The 22,452-nt window shown below is 38.9% G+C and overlaps 1 protein-coding gene across 1 annotated transcript in view; it reads left to right on the forward strand.

Annotated features, from left to right (window-relative positions):
• The window catches only part of GRID2 (glutamate ionotropic receptor delta type subunit 2), a 1,011,959-nt gene that overhangs the window by 166,832 nt on the left and 822,675 nt on the right, over positions 1–22,452 (forward strand). Inside the window, exon 2 of the mRNA XM_054030820.1 lies at positions 20,309–20,464. Within this exon, the coding sequence (XP_053886795.1) occupies positions 20,309–20,464 (156 nt within the window). The remainder of the gene's footprint in view (positions 1–20,308; positions 20,465–22,452) is intronic.

The raw sequence follows: 22,452 nt of genomic DNA on the forward strand, positions 1-22,452 counted from the left end.
GGATGTACTGTGCAGGCACATCCCAGCAACCAGAACTATCCCTTATCTAGCATATTTTTGCTCACATGTGGAGAGGGGAAATTAGGAAGCTAAAGGGAAAAATACTTTCCATCTCCAAGATGTTCTTTTCAGGGGAAATTTTGACCAATTAAACTGAAGCCACAGATTTTAAAAATGTATAATCTTTCCTTAAAAGAAGAGTCCTCAGCTTTCAGTATATGTTAATTGAATTCAGTGGGATAAGTAGAATTCTCCAGCAATTAAAAAAAAAATAGGGGAGGGAGAAACAGAAAATTTGTTGACTGCATGTCTGACCAACACAGTCGAAGAGACTAGGATGTGTGTTGAGCATGACTGGATCTACTCATTTCCTGTATACAGTTGACATACATGCCTCTCAAAGGTGACAATACTATAGGAAATGTGTCTTATTCTCTCCCAATCACAAACACTTCCTTGACCCCAGTAGTCTCTACTCACCAATGGATGATTGTGGTATTTTTCAATAATGATCAACAGGTTGTAACTTTAACGGAACTGATACATTATTCTTTATTATGTATATTCCATTTATTTACCAACAGTCATTTGTCATCCATGAATACTAACTAATTTAATAATGTACTATCCTGGGTAACCTTTACTGCTATGGCCTTGCTGCACAAGCATTTCAGCTTTGCTGTACTATGGAGCAGAAACACTGTCCACATTTTGTAAATGCTGCTTTTTGGTTTCAGATTAGCTTCGCTACAGTGGGGCAGGCAGGATAAGGTGGCACGTGATCAACTGCTATGCACTATCATGTTTTCCTTTGCAGCTGAAATGTAGCCCCAAGCAGAGATTTGTTTGATAAGTGTGATCTCAGACTTCTATTTGATCACCTTGCCAAGCTCTTTATTTTGTCAAATACTGTGCTTAAAAGTGAACCCCAATTAATCCACACTTGAAGGTACAGTACTTCATTGTTCAACAGCATTATGATGCAAAACAACTGTGTCAACTTTAGCTTTCCTGGATAATGTCTCCAACTCCACTGCAAAATCGATTGGAAATCATTTAACATTAAAAACTCCTTTTTAGTAATTTGCCTGCCATGTTTCCCTCCTTCCCAATCCCATCTGCCTCTCCTAGCTGTTCTGTCCCACCCTCCTTCCTCTTTGTGGTATTTACAATCAAAAGGTAAATACATTATATATAAATAAATATTTACTGTTCTGTTAATGATTATAATTTTAGACTGACGAAAGCATGGGAATTCCAAGTGAAGGCTGCCACTACCAGACTTGTAGTCATTAATGCACTTCATTGGAACTAGAATTGTGAATAGATTGTTTGCTTCGGTTTCTAGTTATTGCCTTGGTGTAAACTTTTTAAGCCTTTTGGCTCACACAGTGTCCTGAGTATCAAAGAAATCCCCAAAACTCAGCAAGAAACCATGATTCCACCTGCTTTTGTTCTGAAAATGAGTTATGTACTCATACCATGTAGACAGGGCCGGCTCCAGGATTTTTGCCGCCCCAAGCGGCAGGAAAAAAAAAAAAAAGCCGCGATCGGCGGCAGCTCCACCGCGCCGCTTCTTCTTCGGGGACACTTCGGCGGCTTTCCTCCTCCGAAAGGGACCAAGAGACCCGCCGCGGAATTGCCACTGAAGAGCCCAACATGCCGCTCCTTCCCCTTGGCCGCCCCAAGCACCTGCTTGCTGAGCTGGTGCCTGGAACTGGCACTGCATGTAGAAACATTAATCAGCCCAGATTGGCTTGAAAGGTTCACAGATCTTCGCAAACCTTTCAACTAATGTGAATTGAGTGTCAAGTTTTTACTGAGGTTTCGGGGTCTTGGATCAAATGCATCAAAATTAGAGCTGTAAGAAAATTAATTCTGGGATCCTAAAATAAATGGGTGATTTTGTGAACGTGTGTTTGTGTATACATACACATATATGCACATTCTTTGATGCTTGAATACAAAGTTAGAATGGACTGAAAGAGAGGAGGAAATATGCCATTTACTCTTATTGTCCTTAATTTGTTAGCATGTTCTCATTGGTGGTTTTTTATTTCAAATTCCTCTTTTTTTTTAATTGAAAGTATTAAAAACAAAAGGGAAACTAAAAAATATTGAATGATAATGGGATTAAAAAAATTGACGGTCGTTAAGCAGTGTGGCAGTGTGTTTCTTTGGAAACACATTCTGTGCTTATTCCACAAGTAGTTCTCTTTTAGATTTTAATGGGGGCTACTCAAAACATTAAGTTTCTATTCCGTTTCAATGACAGTGGAAAAATAAAGCATATAGATATTAGAGGTGCGATTTTCAAAAATGCTCAGTGTTGGGCAAACTGTTTCTACTTTAGTGGGAGAAGTTAGATCAGAACTGAGTGGTTTTGACAAGTCCACCTGTGGTGGGTTGCACTCACTTCTGCCATTTTCTTGACCTCCCTGCACCTCCTGCAGACTACCAATTGGCTTCTGTGGGTCTTCTGTAGCTCATCTCTCCGTCTGGGTGTGTCAGTCCAAAGCCTTTCCAGGGTACAACATATTCAAACAGAATGTTCTGTGCTCTTGAGGATCAATTATAACTAAAATGATTTTTTACCCATCTGGGCTTAATTACTTTTCCACAGGGGACAAAGCAATTGCAGGGGCCCCTTCATAAAAAAAAAAGTTGCAGTACTATAGAATACTATATTCTCATGGGCCCCCCTGTGGGCCCCGGGGCCTGGGGCAAATTGCCCCACTTGTCTTCCCCTCCCCCTGGGCAGCCCTGCATTTAAACACATCAGATACTTTTAGACTAATGGTCTACACTTCTTGGCCATTATTTGACCAAGCTACTTTATACATATTTTTATTTCTCTTAATGTGTCCCCAGTCATTTGGTAATTGTTGTTCCTAGAATTCCCTCCAGATTGTTAGCATCTTTCTAGGAATAAAGAGCCCATATCCAAATGCATTGTGCTAGGTGAGGCTTCACCAGTCGTATGCAGAAGAGAACAAAAAACGTTGCTCCTTTGAGCATCTAAAAATTGCAAAGCTTTTCTTGACACTATGGGGCTCCTAATGGAGTAAGGTATTCCTGTGTCATACTGTGAACTACCATCTGTTTCGTTATCCCCTATCTCCATTGGATATTTTTAAGCTTTCTAGGGGTGACATTCATCCCCATGAAAATAAGGTTTAAGTGAGATTTAAGTGTACTATCGTCCTTACATTGCCCCTGTGCACATGTGTGAATTTTAGTCTAACTGAATATCCACATTTTGGTTTATTTTTCCCAAGTGAATTTTCTTGTCTTTTTTCTAAAACGAATCTTATGTTTTATTTATATTTCTAATCTCTAATTGGCCAGAAAATTCCCTGTGCTGTTAGCCTCCATTGAAGTGCTTGCTTTCATCATAAAAGCTCACATACCGATTCTCTGGCCTGCTGGGCTCATGCAGTTTGGAATTTTTATACTATATGCCTCTTCTCTCAGCTTGTGTATGTTCCCCCTCCCCCATTTTATCAAAGTTCTATGCTAACTACTACTTGTAGAGCAGGGGTCGGCAACCTCTGGCACGCTGCTCGCCAGGGTAAGCACCCTGGCAGACCGGGCAAGTTTATTTACCTGCTGACGTGTCAGGTTCGGCCGATCACGGCCCCCATTGGCCGCGGTTCACCGTCCTGGGCCAGTGGGAGTGGCGGGAAGCCGCGGCCAGCACATCCCTCGCCCGCTCCACTTCCCGCCGTCCCCATTGGCCCGGGACGGTGAACTGCAGCCAGCCGAACCTGCCACGTCAGAAGGTAAATAAACTGGCCCGGCCTGCCAGGGTGCTTATCCTGGTGAGCCGCGTGCCAGAGGTTGCTGACCCCTGTTGTAGCATATCTGTTTATAGACAACAAACCTCAGAATCTGATCCTTGAGTGAGTTGTCTTGTATACACGTGGAGAAAATTTTCCCTGTAATTTAATACATGGAAATCCTATAAAAGTTATTGTTTTTTTAAAGGATGACATAGGGAAGAGTCAAAGTATTAAGTCCCTATCTTGGACTATCTTAAGGCAATGGGTCTATTCCAAGTTTTTTATGGGTAGAGTCAATGGAACCAGAAAATAAAGTTTCTGTCAAAGAACTAGAAGTTTAAAAAATACTCAGTCCAGAAGAAAGACTTGTAAAGATGAGCAGAGAAAGTAAAGTGCTTTCAACAGAGTGAGTTAGTCAACATTATGGATCCAGTAGGGTAAAAATCAGACATTAAAATATGTATCAGCTTCAAGGCTTTAGGAGGAAAAGCCTGTTTAAATGTCCAGTGTGTGATCTAAAAGTAAGTTAAATTCCTCTCCTATCTCTAACTATTTACTTAAAAACAAAAATCTAATAAAAACATCAGGGGAACTTAGTGCTTGTGAGGTATACCATGGGACAGCCCTGATAAAACTGGAAATCCTCTTTTAATCCACAGAACATTAGAACACAGGCAAGATCAGTGCAAACTTCCACACCTCCAAATGTACTTTGGTCCTGTTTTGGAGGGATGGGCTGATGATGACAATTCAGTTTGGTTGAGGCTACCAAGAAGAGTGTCATAGTATTGCAACTGCACTTTCAATATGGTCCATCTGTCATACAACTTACTTTCAGAAAGACCAGAGCAATGCGTTTTCCTGGTGTGTACTTTGGGATTGCATTTATAACAGTCACTGGAAAGGGAGTTCACTCTTCTACCCGTAATATACAGACTTCCTATCATGTCCTAATTAGAATGTTCCTTACTTCTGTTTTGTTTTGTGATGTCCTAATCTTGTCAGCATATCTTTTTTTTCTATTTCTTATCTTTCCTTCTCTCAGCACAGAATAATAGGGCCCTGGGCTACAGCAAAAGGGGCGGGGTCATTTTTAAGAGGTTTCTCAGTTGAGTTTTCCCTCCCAACTCCCCATCCCCAAACAAATGCTGATAGTCTGCTGCCTGGGGATTATGGACTACAAGAGCAGGTTTTCACTCCTGGTAGTGGATAGGTAGGATAGATCTGCTTACTAGAAGCTCTGGTTGGGGGTTGGGAAAGGGAATCCTTTGTCCTTGAACTTTGTATTGATTTGTTTCCTTGCAGACTTCAAGTCCTTTATTTAAAATTTTAAAGACATATATTTGAGGTCTAGTTCTTTACTTTGATTTATGTTCAGTGACTATGATGGTCACGCTGGATAAATTTGTATTATACAGTGATGGTGCAGCTGTATTGGTCCCGGGATATTAGAGAGAGAAGGTGGGTGAGGTAATATCTTTTATTGGACCACCATCTTTTACTTCACCCACCTTGTGTCTCTAAACTTTTATTATTACAGTTTTGTTCAGGGATTATGTTTATACGATGGAGGAAAGCAGTTATTTATGCTGTGTGGTGTTCCTCCCCCCCTTGCTTAAATAGGCCGGGATTACCTGTGATGTATAAATGGGCAAGCAGGGCACTTTATCTTAAGTAAATATTTGGGGTCTCATAATGAAAAAGAAGAAGTCACAGAGAGTAGCTTGCATTCAGTTGACTGGAAACGTCAAGGGGGATATTAAAAGTAAGCTGCCCTAGAGATCCAAGAACCAGGAAACTATTGTTTTGATTGATCTGCTAGGATAGCAACTCTGTTCCCTGTTGGTTCTGTTTGTAAAAGGGGAGAAAAAGCCAGAATATCTGTTGAGCTTTGTTCATGACCGTGTAAATATCAACATGAGCTATTCATTTTAAACCTGAAGATCTGAGCACAAGTGGATAGCATAGAAACCTGAACAGAACTTGGAGGAGCACAGGTTGCAGGAGGCACAAGTTTGGAGGAGGCACCAGGAAGCCAGTCTGTATGCACATGGTCTGAATGTTAATTGCAGTTGCAGCACCTCTGAACATAGTTCTCTTAAAAAATAGCCAGTTAAGTTTTAGGCAGGGAGTCATCTTATGTTACATACCCAGCATATGGTACATGAAACACACCACTCCTATCAGATGGTGGTTTGTTCCAGTTTCAGTTCCCAAGCAATCTAGTTTGCACTTTTCTCCTTCTGGAGTTTTGATGTTAAAAGTAAATGTTCCTTACCTATCAATACAAATCTGCAGAGCATGCATCCTAAATCTAATGAGTGGGGTGAGGAGCTGCAAAACTTTTACATGAATATAGAAGTACCACCTTGTAGAAATCGATGGTTTGGGGAATGCCAGAGGCTATGTTCTTATTTTTGGAAATGCCTCTTTGTTGGTGATAATTCTATATTAATAATGTATAAGACACAGTCTGCTAGTTTGGAAGTAGGTTGGGTAAGAAAATCATTAGACCTTCCCAGCATTTCAGCCTCAGCTGCCTACTGCCTGGCCTTTCCCTCTTTGGACTGTTTAGCTATTACCTACTCTAAGTCAAAACTTCCTTTCTTGTTGGACTATGAAGAATTTTAAAACATAAAATGTGTGTTTGTATATATACATATAGTAACTCCTTTGGTCCCAGTGAAAGTGAAAGACAGATGAGATGCTCTAATGAGGGGATTTATCAGGACCTGCAGCTATACCATCTTGTACAATTGTCCCATCAGTTTGGAGTCTAAACCCATTAATACATAGCTGCGAGACCTCCAAGGAAAGTGGGTAGTGCTACAAGAAGCATTTGATGATTGATTAGGTGTTACTCTTCCATTGCAGTTTCTATTAAGCCAACATCCCAGTGTGTCAGTGTGGGCATTGTCTGAGTGAAGGTACTATCTTTCAGATCAGTTGTAAGAGGAAAGTTCTTAGTTCTTGTGGCCATTTAATACCTTATGATACTTTTCCATAAAAAATGTTAATCCAGTGCTCTGGCTTGTTTCCAGCTCTAGTAATTACATTCCAGCTACTTGAATTCCCTCTGCAGTTTGAAAGATGCATTTACAATATTCTTCACTTCCTGCCTCAACTTGCTGTGTGGGGTTGCTCTACACTGTTAAGAGTTTGTAAGTGTCAACCCACAAGTGGCTGCATTTGAAATGTGTATGGAATGATCGGCAATACTGGGCCTGTGATTGCAACACGTTGAGAGGCCCTACAAAGTGTTGAGCAAGTGCAACTCCCAGTGACTTCATTGGAAATTGGGGATGATCAGCACCTTGGATTGGGCACTGTGATGGGATGGACAAACGCTGCATTAGGGCAACACAGGATGAGTTTAATAATGTGTCTTGGAGATAGGAACGGAAGCTGGCTCTGCTGTATGACACCTGCTAGCAATCTCAAGCCTGGATGGAGTAAAATGAGAAAAATGGCTTTGGAGTACGCCCTGACCGGGACCTTGGTCTGAGAGAGATATGATGTAATATATAGGTGGTGGACTGAACAGTCATAAAGGAGGAATCTTAGGAGCAGCCAAACTTTGGGAGAAGGCTTCAGAGGAACTTAGCTGTTTTATGTTGAATTAGTTTTTAATAATGGGTGGCTTGTAACTTCTGGTACTAATGTTGAGTACTTTACAGCAGGTTGGGAGAGACATCAACTCATGGACTCACTTGTATCTTGTAAAATAATTAGCAATGCTTCCACATAAATGTTGCTGCAGTATATTCATGTCAATTATTACTAATTAGTAACCAATTAGTAATAATGGCTGCCTTTAATCAAAAACTACAGAAGCTGCTGATAAACTTCTCAAATTTGCAGCCAAATCCTTCAAGATCTGGCCACTGTCATCCCCTAAGGAAGGCAAAGGGAGCAGATGTTGCTCAGCACCATGGTAGCATGTAAATATTATGAGGCCTGATTCAAAGCCCATAAAAGTGAATGGAAAGAATGTTTAGTCTGCAGAAGAGAAGAATGAGGGGGGATTTGATAGCTGCTTTCAACTACCTGAAAGGGGTTCCAAAGAGGATGGATCTAGACTGTTCTCAGTGGTACCAGATGACAGAACAAAGAGTCATGGTCTCAAGTTGCAGTGGGGAAGGTTTAGGTTGGATATTAGGAAAAACTTTTTCACTAGGAGGGTGGTGAAGCACTGGAATGGGTTACCTAGGGAGGTGGTGGAATCTCCTTCCTTAGAGGTTTTTAAGGCCCGGCTTGACAAAGCCCTGGCTGGGATGATTTAGTTGGGGATTGGTCCTGCTTTGAGCAGGGGGTTGGACTAAATGACCTCCTGAGGTCCCTTCCAACCCTGATATTCTATGATTCTATGACTTGAATAGGCTTTGGATCAATTCCTTCTAGGAGAGATCATGAATGAATCTCTCACACAGGTTCTCATTTTATCTTCTTGCACTTAGAGTCAAGATGGTGCCGTAAATTGCACTATACATTGAACAGAAGTTGTGTAGGTGTAAAGGAGGACAAATCTCGGGCTGTAGAATTGAATGTATGCTTGTACATGCTAAAATCCCCCTTACATTGCATTTTCAATTAGTACTCATATTTCCTAGCTTGATAACTTGCTTTGATTTCTCAAAATTTAACACATTTATATATATAAAAAAATCTTGCCCTAGGCTAGTGAGCTTGGAGAATTACTACTAATAAAAAGATAACGATAATATGAGCACTTGCTTACCATATGGGTTATGCCATGCACTTGTCACTTGGGTTTTAATCAAATGTGTGAGGAAAATAAAATGTACATGCTGCAGAGGTGAAGAAAACAAATCCTGAGCTGCTTCCACTATGTCAGTCATAAAAAGGTAATCATTTGTGGGCAATTTTTGTCCGCATAAGCACTTCAGTGAAAAATCTATTTTTATGACTGTTGAATTTATGTGTATGTAGGTTTTTTCTTTTTGCAAATTAAGAAAAAAAATTAAGAAAATTCTCCTTACTACAATTGATGGAGCCGCCAAAGAAGCTCTTGGTTCAGGCTTTCGCTGGCTTGCCAAAGTGCAATCACATATCTCTATTGATCAGTGATGGCAGTAATATCACGCTTTTATAATGTTGTAAATGATTTTTACGGCTCCATAATTAGCACTTCCAGGTCCAGTGTGTTTTTTTTCATTCTCCAATCTTTATGCCCTATGTTACAACAGGAGAACTTAAGTATGGAAAAGTTCACTTCACTTTCTACTCTTTTTTTTTTGCATTGTCTCTTTTGCTTTGATTTTTCATGTTTCTAGTATTGCTACAGTTACCTTTTAAAATAAATATTAGCAGGTTCAGTAAACATAAAATGCATTGATGTTAGAGGAATCTTAAAGAAAAAACATACAGAACTATCTGGTTTTATTTTATAAAACCTCTTAATTATATAGCATTTCATATGAGATCATCAGATAAAAGGGACTCTGTAAAGGCAAAGCACTTGTAATTAGTATCATTATGAATCCCAAGATTGCATTTATTAAATAATATAAAAATAATCAAAACAGGGAATTTAGAGTGAGTTATTTAGCTTTCTTTTACCTTTGACTCTGCCAAACATTATAACTCTATTGATATTAAATATTCAGAAGGAGTCAGGAGACCAGAGTTTTATTTCTGATTCTGTCACTAATTTGCATGATGTCTGAGCAAGTCATTAAACCTGTCTCAGTTGTTTAACCTTTGTAATCTGTAAAATGGGGATAATAATGCTCACCTTCTGTGGAAATGCCATGTGTCCTCATTAAGTAAAACCTGAAATAAGATGCTCATTTCTGGGTTTCCTTACAAGATAGGTTCACCAAATGTTTGAAACTGGGCAGACTTTGTAGTGAATTTGGACAATTTAGGGTTTGGTATAGAGGCCATTCAAAGCCCTATGATCACAGATGCATCAATTTTTCTTCTGATGATTTTTCTTCTTGCATGGAGGAGGGGGCAAATTGCAGAGGGGAAGCCGTTTCCTTTCTCCCCCAAGGCTAATCTTATTATAATGCTGGCAGGAGTTCCCATCTCTGGCATGCTTGCTTTTTGGTTTTATTACTTTAAACAGCTGGACCTTTGGTCTTGTTTCCTAGTTCCATTCATTTTTATGTTGTTACTTGGTCATCTAATGATGGACATTATTATATCTCCATATTGAAATAGTTTCATTTACAGATTCACTTAAGAAATAGATGTTCCTTTAGAAAGTGGTAGTGTAAATCATGGGTTCTCACCCTGGGGATCATAAACACACTGCCCTTCCCATATTGCTGAATTGGAGGGGTCCCAGCAAGATGGGAAGTGTTCCCTATGAGGAAGCCTCTAATTCATTTGGCCATTTCAGGAGAATGTCTTTGCAGAAGAAAGGACAGCTAGTGCTGTTGTTCAGGGTGAGGGGATCTCTCTTTTTTCAGAATCCCAATCTATTTATTGACTTTAGAGTGGTCAGAATTGTAAGAAGGCAATACTGTGAAAAGGCTTAGTTCAGGTGGGTGCCAGAGTAACATAGTGTTTTAAAGCATATTGAAACTGTCAGCTTCAGCTGGGAAACAGAGGCAGCTGTGTCTGAGAGGGAAAAAATGACAGGGCCATATAAGGAAATACTTGATGTAGAGATTTGGGGGGCATCCAAAATTAATGTGAAACAGTTCAACTACCATCTAGTTCTTACCTTAGTAGTTTACCTTTAAAAAGGTGTAGGAGTCCTAAAACCAAGCCAACAAAAGGAACAGCTGCTGTTTCTCGCTCACTGAGATTCTATACTACAATTTTTGAAATCAGTTTTATATTACAGACCTACTATACATTATGTCCAGGAAATTGCTCTTGAGCTGAACCTGACTGCATTTCACTTATGTTCACCGAGACTCTGGGAAACGTACAGTAGAGAAATGTACTCTTCAGATGACAGCATTATCATTTTAAGTGCTTTAAATTACTGGAGAGCTGCAGAGTCATTTAAAAACAAATTGTAAAGACAGAATACACTGGAGAGTTGCAGGGAGAAAAGCCTTTTTGCCAGATGTGGGACTTTGTGGTGAATGGTGTTGAACAAATGCAATCTGTTCTGTTCATATTCTGTTTCTTATGGCATATCCTGGATGTAAACACTATCAGAAAATGATTGGAAGAAACCATTGAAAAGTTGGCCAATCTCACAGGCAGATGGGGCAACCGTGGAATGAAAAGCAGGGCTCTTTTCTGCTTTTGCAATTTTTCTGAATGTTAAAGGAACAGGGCAGGATATGAGTTTTAAAGAATGTGGGATTGTATGCTATTTTTGTACCTATACTGTATCCATCACCGTGGTATCCAAGCCCTCGGGGCTGATGGCATTGACGTAATTGGTTTGTAGATCAGGTGCTTAGAGCAGCCTTAGATGCTGCGGTGGTAAAAATGGCTACATTTGGTTTACTGTTATCGTTGGTAACACCAGTGCAACAGCATCAGTGTTGCAAGACAAATAAAGAATTAGCTAGTGGAAACAGGCCAGCAATGCATATCTGAGAGATGGTTGTCTTCTCCTTGATTGGGCTGATGGCTATAATTTTAAACTTTATGGAAATGTCAGGTTTTTTTGTACCGTGCAATGTAGTTTTTATGTAATTGTGTAAGCATCCAGGATTTTTTTAATCAAACTTTTTGAAAAACTGCTGGAAATAACCTTTTGTGCTTGAATAGGGGGGGAAATATTCACCTAGACATTCTCAGTAATTTTCCAGTAGAGAAAATTAGTATTCACCTGTATATGCATGTCAATGGGAGAGAGGAAGGGAAACTAACAGATTTATTTCTGAATTAATTGCTTTATATAATTTGGATGCATTCAATATGTTCAGTTTGGGCACCAATTGTTTAGGGCTTGTTATCGTGTGTGTGTGTGTGTGTGTGAGAGAGAGACACCTATATTTGTATTTAGATTTAACATTTTTTAAGAAGGGTATATACATGTACTGAATGTTTATGTAGTTGTAAAATTGTGAGGAGAGTAAGTGGGCAAAGGATTCTAATTTATGAACCTCCTGAATATTCAGTAACTCTTAGGGAGGCCGTGAGTTTGATGCAAGCATTAGTTTATTTCAGGAAATGAAAACCAGTTATTGTGTTAATTTTAAACTGGACTGGAAAATACATGGCACAGGACAATCCTGCTTTAACAGAGAGATGGACTACATGATCATTAGAGTGTATACTGATTTTTCTGAATGCCTCTGTTTCCAGCAGAATAAAAAGCTGCTCTGACAAAAGCCGCTTTGAGTAAAGGATTAATTTCAGAGTCAGCCTTAGCATTTTTTGGCAGGCATGCAAAACAATTTTTCACCGCTCTTTTCCCTGCCCCCCAAAGGTTGGTTCCTTTCCATAATGATCACACCATTATGCTTAGTACCGGTTATTTTCAAGGTTATCTTCCCAAGAAAAAGGGCTACAAATATCCTTGGAAAAACAAAAATAATCCACACCACAACAACCTGAGCTGCTCCTTTTCATTTCTATAATCTCCAGATCAGGTCTCCTTTTTCATTTAATAGTGCGAAATCTACTTGTATTTAAAAAGGCCCATTAATATTGTGTGTGTTTTTTACACACACACACACACACACACACACACACTTACTTTAGAGATAACTTGCTACTATGGTAAACGTTATCAAATGGTTTTAAATCATCCAGTTGGCATTCAAGCGTCAAGACTGGTATGTCAGTGCAGGGAGGTAGGTTTCAATTGCACTTTTAAATGATTAAAGCAGCTGAAACTTCAAGACTTTGCCATAATTTAAGATGTAGTAGCAAGTAAAGCAAAACTGTAAGAGAAGCCATCTATTCTGATGGTTGGGTTTCTTCCCCATTTTTAAAAGAGCATATATAACTCCATTTCCCATTAATAGTGTTATACATGTCATGTATTGAGTGGAAGAAAAGACTCATGCCTCACCTCATAGTCTTTGTGATGCTACTAAGCTTGGGCTATGTGTAGATACACATGTGTTACACAAAGTTAACATCTCTAACATTTGTAATCTCAATTACACTTAGCTAGCAAAGAAGAAAAATGTTCTTGAAGTTGCAGTGTCATGAAGCAGCGATTCAACAACGCCCCTCTTTCCACTTCCAACCACATGAGATAATAATGTACGGATCTATTATCAGTAGTGAATCCTCTGCTTAGTGGAGAAGGAGAACTAATAACTGATGACATCAAGAAGACTGAGATGTTAATGCCTATTTTATTTAAGTCTTCAGTAAAAAGGTAAATTGTGACCAGACCCTCAACACATTTAATATTAACAACAAAGGGGAAAGGAATGCAAGTCCAAATAGGGAAAGAACAGATTAAGGAGTATTTAGATAAGTTTGATTTATACAAGGTGGCAGGTCCTAATGAAAAGCACCCTAGGGTATGTAACAAACTAGCTGAAGCAATCATGGAACTGTTAGCTATTAACTTTGAGATATCATGGCGGACAGGTGAGGTCTCAGAGGACAAGAGAAGGGCAAACATAGTACCTGTTGTTAAAAAGGGGAACAAAGAGGCCTTGGGGTATTATAGATGCATCAGCCTAACTTCAATACCCAGAAAGATACTGGAACAAATTATTAAACAATCAATTTGTAAGCACCTAAAAGATAATAGGGTTATAAATAGGAGATCTACAAATTCATGGCCATGAAAATCACATCTCCCGGGTCTCCCCCCCACATGAAACCTGGTCTTCAGCTGCCCAGCTCTGAAGACAGAGCGGAAAGTGGTGGCTGCTGGCTGGGTGCCCACCTCTGAAGGCAGTGTCACTGCCAGCAGCAGCACAGAAATAAGGGTTGCAATATCCTGACCCCCCTATAATAGGCTCGTGACCCCCCTTTGGGTTGGGGGCCCCAGTTTGAGAGAGGCTGCAGAGAAATCACACATTTGTGGACATCCATGAAATTTGCTATTTATACTGTGACCAACCTGTGAAAAATGTGTGATTTCTCCACTATTTAAAGAGACCCCCTAGTTATAAGGAATAGCCGGCATGGATTTGTTAAGAACAAATCATTCCAGACCAACCTAATTTCCTTTGACAGGGTTACTGGCCTAGTGGATATGTAGGAACCAGTAGAGGTGAGAGATCTTGTTTTTAGTTAGACTTTTAACATAAGCCATTCTTGTAAGCAAACTTAAAAAAAAATGGTCTAGATGACATTACTATAAGGTGTGAGCACAATTGGTTGAAACACTGTACTCAGGGTACTTATCGGTGGCTATCTGTCATACTGGGAGTGCATATCTAGTGCAGTCATGCAGGGGTAAGTCCTGGATCTGGTACTAGTTAGTATTTTCATTAATGACTTCAGTAATGGAGTGGAGAGTGTGCTTATAAAATGTGCAGTTGACAGCAAGCTGGGAAGGGTGACAAGCAGTTTGGAGGACAGGATTAGAATTCAAAATGACCATGACAAATTGGAAAACTGATCTGAAGGCAGGAAAATCAAATGCACAACTACAAAATGGAGTATAACTGGCTATGTGGTAGTACTGCTGAAGAGGATTTGGGGGTTGTAGTGGATCACAAATTGAATGAGTCATCAATGTGATGCAGTTGCAAAAAAAAGACTGATATCATTCTGGGGTGTATTAACAGGAATGTTGTATGTGAGACATGGGAGGCCATTGCTGAGTTTAGCAGGACAATTGCGAGGGTTCCGCTGGAGCACTGTGTCCAAATCTGTACACCACACTTTAGGAAAGATGTGGACAAATTGGAGAGAGTCCAGAGGAGAGCAACAATGATAAAAAGTTTAGAAAACCTGACCTATGAGGTTTAAAAAAACCAGGGCATGTTTATTCTTGGAAAAAAGATGATTAAGGGTTGGGTGGGGACTTGATAACAATATTCAAATATGTTAAGTGCTGTTTATAAGGAGGACGGGGACCAATTTGTTCTCCATATCCACTAAAGGTAAGACAAGAAGTAATGGACTTAATCTGCAGAAAGGGGTATTTTAGGTTACTATTTTAGTTATAAGGGCAGTTACCTACCACTGGAATGGTCTTCCAAGGGAGATTGTGGAATCCCTCTCACTGAAGGTTTTTTTTGTTTGTTTTTTAAGAACAGGCTAGACAAACACCTTTAAGGGATGGGTCTAGGTTTACTTGATCCTGCCTCAGTGAAGGGGGCTGGACTTCTTGAGGTCCCTTCCAGCCATACATTTCTATGAAAAAAGAAGAACAGGAGTACTTGTGGCACCTTAGAGACTTTACAAATTTATATCTAAGGTGCCACAAGTACTCCTGTTCTTCTTTTTGCGGATACAGACTAACACGGCTGTTACTCTGAAACATTTCTATGAGTCTACCATTCTCTGTTTGTCCTATGAGATGTTCTAGCATTCAAAGCAGGAGCTAATAAAGGGTGATGAAATACTATCATGGATGATCCCTGGTTACAAAGCAGCTTATAAGCGGGTTATTAATGCATGTAAGGCTACTTTTTAATATATTCCTTTTCAGGAAAATTAATAACATTCAGTAGGCTTATGATCAGTGCAGTACCTTTCTATATGGGACATTAATATGGAAATAATATCTACCAAACCACCCCTTTTTACCAGCTAAGTACCAATTTGATAGTTAGGGACATAATGGAAAAACGAAGGGCTACTAACACTTATCCGGTAATTTATTATACAACATATGTAATGCTATGACAACTCCTGTTAATCACCATTGAAACAGTAAAATATAACAAGGTGAGTAATAAATGTATGAAACAATATCTATACTATCTTGATTTTTATGTTGTGAAAGGAATATAACCTATATATACACTGATTGTTTATGTATAATTAAAAATGTCCCAAAGCATCTTCAGAGGTCCGTAATTATCATTAGTGTTCTGTTTTGTGAATTGCATTGCCAGGTTTTCTGTTGCTCCACACCTTGTTTAATCAATTAAGCCAGGGCAAAGTAAATGCAGCATATATGTAGATTGCTACTGTTTGGATTTAGTAGCATTTTACACAATTTTGCGCTCTTGTAAATGACTGCACAGGTGCAGAGCAATGGAGAATCAGACCTTTCCTATACGTATTGATGAGGCTTTGCCCACAAGTACCTTTTTTGTACATTTAATTAATGTTAAAACAAAGTGCTCTGTAAAAATGTGTAGATCGCATGTTTATTTTTAATATACTATTAATTCTGCAGTAAATCCTATCTAAGCAAATACAACTCAAATAGAACTACATTTCTCTTTCTTCTTCCCCATCCAAGCCCTTCATCCAAAAAGAAACTATCGAATTCTGGCCTTTTTTACAAGGAGGTTAGTGAACCTGAACCGAAGAATGTGACATTGGATTCTTTCATTGTGTTAAAAACAAGTTAGAAAAAGTTGAAGAGCAATTAGCATTTGACCAGAAATGCCTGTCTGCATGATCTGGAAATGAATTAGCTGTATTTGGAAAGTATTCATGTGTGTGGTGGTGAGCATGCTCATTTACATAAAGGGAAAGATATCTCATCTATGAAAACTTGAGAGGCTATTCACCTTTCCAAATGTGAGCATAATTCCCATTGATGCTAACATATATATATATATATATATATACACAGTGCAGCTATAGAATTAAAGGGAAAAACCACGTGTGGCTAACAGCATTGTAAATGATAGGAGAGAGGATAATTTATAAATACTGAAGAGCTCTTCAGGTCTCTACTGCCCATTGTGACCAATGAATTGACTTTGCACAATCTCTAAACTTAATAAAACTAAGGTTTCTCAAAAGACAAGCCAAAGACATTCACTTTTATACGAAAGTGTCATCCTCCTATGGTGAAGCATACATTTCTGTGCATGAGGAATTTAATCTGTTATTGCTTTATAATTAATGAGTTTGACATACAGGACCTCCAGCACCAGCTCTTATTGCATGTAAATCCATTCAGGAGAGCTTACAACGTAACAAGCTGAGTCTTTATTTTCTTTGTCAACCTGTCAAGCCACTTTGCCAAGGCAGGATAGCAGACTCTAGAACAAAATGTAATGGAGTGGAACACCCTCTTCTCGTCAAATCATTTATGACAAATAACAGACTTTGGAAACAGGCAGGGCTCTATGATTGTTTTACTCCACCTTGCTTTACCCAGCAGAATGCAGAGACTTCGCTTGCTCTTTTTACTGCATTTTTTTACTTTGTTTTATTTTAGATGTTGCCTGTAGCATTTTGACATATTGGAAAGCCTGTAAATTCTCTCTTCGCTTCCTTGCTTGAAACATTTAAAGTTAGACTGGACAAAAGCACAGGAAGACTCATGGTAGGGAACCATATTTTTACTAGCAGAGATTGATTAGATGACCTGATGTAATAGGTCACTCAAATGTCTTACCATCTCTGGGTCATAATTTGCCCTCACATCCATGTAACCCACTCAAAACAGTGGATTACCATTCTGTAATGAGAACAGAATTTTACCCCGTATTTTATGATATGCCTTCGACATTGAGCAGAGATAATTTGTGTTATGGTCAGATCAGGTGGCAACACAGTAAGTCTGTCATTCAGCAAAGCTTTTAATAATGTGCCTTATTTTAAGTCTTGACTAGGGTGACCAGACAGCAAGTATGAAAAATAAGGATGGGGGTCAGAGGTAATAGGAGCCTATATAAGAAAAAGACCGAAAAATCAGGACTGTCCCTATAAAATCAGGACATCTGGTCACCCTAGTCTTGACTTTAGTGAGACTTCACATGCTCAAAGTTAGGTTTATGCTTAAGTTCCTCGCTGATTCAGGCCCTAGATGTGGAAACATGGTGGAAAACCATTCCATTTTCTGCAGCGTCTTAATCTTTCATTTAATTAAGTGAATAGGCCCATTAAAAAGGGGTATCATTCTAATTGCCTAAACATGAGTAAGGCACAATTCATTTGTGAAAGTCCAGCAGATTGCTGGATAAAGCTGCCAAGATTTTTCACAGAAGAAGATGGCTTCACCAGAAAAGAATGCTTTTTAAATTATAAAAACCTACTGTAATCTGATTAGGCACAGACTGAGTATTTACTCATTTTGCAATTTTCTTTTTAGCCAGTAAAATTAAAATTGGATGTTACTAGTGACGGAATGAGAAGGTTTGTTTGTTTTTGAGATACCAGCAAGCTTTTCTTTTCAGAATATTTTGTTAACAAGTTTAGAATCTGGGGATGTATCTATCTATCTATCTATAATGGATAGTCAGTCACCGCTTGATGAATTTGGGCTTAGTCATGTTAATTTAAACACAGAAGCGAGCCAAAGATCAGTTTGTCCGTGTCCCCCCAGCCCCCAAAAAAGTCAACCCTTCTGTATTAAAAACAAACTTCCACAAAAACCAATTGAACAACGGAAAGACACTGGGCTTGATGCGACTCTTACTTGCGGCAGTTGTACACCAGTATAACTTTAGTAGTTTCAGTGGAGTCATTTCTGGTCTCAGTTTAAATCAGAATTGGACACTGAGTATATATGTATGTGTATAATAGGTAAATAAATTTTCCCAGTATATTTGTTTTAATTTCACCTATGTGTCTGACTGCATCGAATGAGAGCTTGATGTTAGTTGACTTTCTTATGCTGTACTGACAAAATACAGAACATTTACTTAAATTTTAGAAATCCAGCTTGTTGAGGAATTACATTATATATTTTTTTGTCTCCCCAAGATGTTTACTTCATACATTTTAACAGCACTCTGTGTCGGGGGGGGGGGGGAGGGAGGGGAGGCAGTTTTACCATTTTGCTGATAGTCACTTTCTCTTTCTTATGAGCTAGGGATTTGGGGCAGGTGTCCTCTGGTCCATCTATTGTTCCTTATTAACATCATGGGGGGGGGAGGGGAAGGCAGAAAAATCCCTTAAATTGAAACAAATGAACAAAAACCCATATTGAAATAATTTAAGAAAAACTGTCTCAGATACTGAGATTCATGTGGTACAGGAATGGGGGAAGGCCACCAGGGAGCCAGTTGCAACTGCCTCATTACCTGGGCTCTCTGCTGTGGATTTGTTTGAAGTTAGAGGATCCCAGCTATAACATGTGTGAGCCAGCTAAAGTCTTCAAGCAACCATACTCATGCTGGGGATTGGTGAAGTGCACAGTGCTCCAGACACACCCCCACCCTCCGCCTTAAACCTGTGGGGTCTCATGAAAGAAGACATGTTAGTTCCACATCTGCTGGAGACTCCCCCATAGTAGGTGAATCCCTATGGAGGATTTCCACTTCCTTTGTGCTGCAGGAGCAGAAGAGAGGATGTAGAGAGTTGGGCCAAATTATTTGGCCCAGTATTTGCAGTGCTCTACCGACATTGATTATTTTTAAAAGTTAGGTGTCTGAAAAAGAAAATAACAAAACCACCCACAAACTGATATTGTCCCTTGAGTTACAGAATTGAAACTTAATTGATTTTTCAGTTAGAAGACGTAATCAATGAGTACTTTGTCATGTAGATCAGGCCTCTCATTTATTATTACTTAGAGTCAAGGGGGTCATTCTTCTGCCCCACACAGAGAGCCAAGAAGATGGAAACTCACCTCAGTAGTCATTACGGTCTTGGATCCCCCAGCTGGGACTCAAAGTGAAAGTAGTATGGAGCACTGGGATAATAGAATAATGGAAGAGAAATGTTTCATGTCTAGTGACAGTGCAGCTGTATTGGTTTACAAGCAATGCTCTGCTCAATTACTCAAACTTGAATGCCCAAAATTATGCTCCTAAATTTATGATTAGGTTCTGAAATCAAGTGGCCTGACTTTCAGAGGTGCTGAATCCCTTCTTCTCTGGCTGACTACAGTTCCACTATACCAGTGTTTCCCAAACTTGGGACGCCACTTGTTTAGGGAAAGCCCCTGGCGGGCCGGGCCGGTTTGTTTACCTGCTGTGTCCGCGGGTTCAATCACGGCTTCCACTGGCCGCGGTTTGCTGCTCCAGGCCAATGGGAGCTGCTGGAAGCAGCGTGGGCTGAGGGACGTACTGGGTGTAACTGTTTTGCAAATCTGATAGAAAGTGGAGCTTTGATTTCCACCAAGGATGTTTGCTTATGCTGATTGTCCTGGCTAACCCATTTTCCAAAGGATTGTCAGACTTTGTTACAGAAGTGCTGTTACAATTCTAGGCTTATTCTTAGTATCCAACCTTGATTACATTAACTTTAAGTTCCTTAACTGTCATTTGGATGAGATGTAAAACTGACATCTTGGCCAGTTACGATCATAAAATATATTCCAGAGTGTCTCATTTTCCTTGGCAAATTACAGTGTGGGTAGTTTATATTGTACCTAATTCTCCCAGTTTCTCTAGTTGGCTCCAGTGATTATCTTTATTTTCTGTCCTAAACTTTGTACAGTTGTTATACATTGTTAAATAGTTAAGTTAGAATCCTGCAACTATTTATCTTACAGGTGGCTGCACTATTGTGCTGGGTGAAGGGATGTCTTTAAATTGTAAAACTTATCAAGTCAGCATGAAAGAGGAATGTTTGTTTATTTTTTCCAGGGGCGATTTTTGATGAATCTGCCAAAAAGGATGAGGAGGTGTTTCGTATGGCAGTTGCTGACCTCAACCAGAATGATGAAATCTTACAGACAGAGAAAATCACATGTTCTGTGACATTTGTGGATGGCAACAACCCATTTCAGGCAGTTCAAGAAGGTAGGATATCTAAATTTAAGATTTTCTGGTATTGTTTCCATGTGGATATAAAAGCCTATATACAAAGTGCCTTAATAGTCAATTGTAAGTGTGTACACCTCCTGCCTTTCTGCAGAACTTGTGGGATGCTGGTATTTCTGTGTTGGGTGCTTTTCTTTTTTAAAAGGAATGATGCTGTACAATAGCATTGCATGGAAATTCACTTTGAATAGGAATAATACTGATATGGTTTGTTCTGGAAAATAACTGAATATGGAATATGAAAAAACTTACTGTGATATGAAGCAGCAAATCTTGGTTTGAGTCATGTTTGTTAGCAAGATTTCTTGGAGAGAAGGTAGAGAGGAGTTTGGCACAGTGTGTCTTAAATATCTCCTCTTGAGTTGTGCTAGATGATTTTAGTGTACAGCCAAGCAGAAGTGCCTTCTTTCATGACCTCTTAATACTGCCCGTTGATTTTATTTCACTCAAATACTTTTACCTACTCAGTATCAAAAATGTAAGTTGTTTTGAGGATAACCTCTTGAGACTTTGTAGACTAAAGTTACCTATTTTATACAAGGATTTGGAGATAACCTTCAAGTCAAGAAAGTAACCTGTATGAAATATAATAATCCATTTCTGCCATTCTTTGTTGGTCTCATATGCTTCAATAAAAAATGTGTGTGTTGCTAGTAGGTTAAGATGACACACATAATTGTTACCAGACTTCAACATCTTCAAGTCTTTTGGAACAGGATTAATAAGTCATTGGTGTGACCGAAAATGTTGGCTGATAAGGCACCTTATGTGAAGAGCTTCTAACTATAAACTTATATTTCATGAGCATTTATTTCTTATGTCAGAGCAAGAAACAAGATAACTCATTCTTGAAATGCAGAGCATATGTTTATTGTAGAGACTCTTAATTATATAATTTAGTAACTATACCCTTGCTGCATATTATATTTACACTACTGCATATGCTAGGAAAAATACAATTTAGTAGTACAAGTATAAAAGTAATTTACCACATAATTTTTTTGTTTGGAAGACAAAAATGAATGTATGTTGATTTTCTATATTCTTGTTAGTTACTACATAGTAAAACAGGAAGTACGGTATGTGGAATTTGCTATGTACAGTAGTTAATTTGCCAACAATTAATCCACTACTGGTACTGGTACTGCTTCTATTAAAATTAGTGGCAAAACTCCCATTTACTTCAATGGGTAAAATCAAGATCATGTCAATAAAAGATTACTGGTATTACCTGATGTTTTTCACCAGCAACCTCACTAAAATTCAGCAATTTTGGCCTTTTACTACACTTTGCAGGGAGTGGTCAGAAACCATGTAGGTAGCAGTATTAGTATGCTTTGAACAAGACTGAGCTATTATATTTTGAAAATATTGTGGATTGAAATCTGAGAAAAAATTGAAACGAAAACTGAAGATAGGTGCGTTCAAATTCAGCTTAGTGTGAGGAGGTCAGCTTTTTCCAGGTCACTGTTGCGTTTGCATTGTCAGCATGTAAACTGTGCTGTCATAGGTTCAGGATGGATACAACTAGTTGATGATGCTTGCTTATATCTGACAATAAACACCATCAACCATAACATCAGGATGACAGATTTCATGGAAATATTTTTTTAAGCTCTGTGACTGTTGAAGAGCTTATAAACTCTTACATTAAAAAAGCATGAATGCCTAAAAGTTGTGTGTGTCAAAATAAACAGTTAATTACTTATGGTTTGATGCTGAATTGCTCACTTTCGTACAGCAATTGTGTTTTTCACTCTTGGAAAATGTCTCTGTTTTAAATTTGAAATCTGAGAGGAGTAGATGTGAACTAAAATGAAATAATCTTTAAGTAATCATGTGGGTGGGATAATGTCTATAACATTGAGATCACTCTCAAGAAAACATTTGCTAATAAGAAACCTATTTTCTGTAAATCTGTGATTGGAAGCAGCCAAACAGAAAGGTCTATTCTGCTAACAGAGCCT

Source organism: Malaclemys terrapin, chromosome 5 (genome assembly GCF_027887155.1).
Source record: "Malaclemys terrapin pileata isolate rMalTer1 chromosome 5, rMalTer1.hap1, whole genome shotgun sequence".
Classification (NCBI taxonomy): domain Eukaryota; kingdom Metazoa; phylum Chordata; order Testudines; family Emydidae; genus Malaclemys; species Malaclemys terrapin.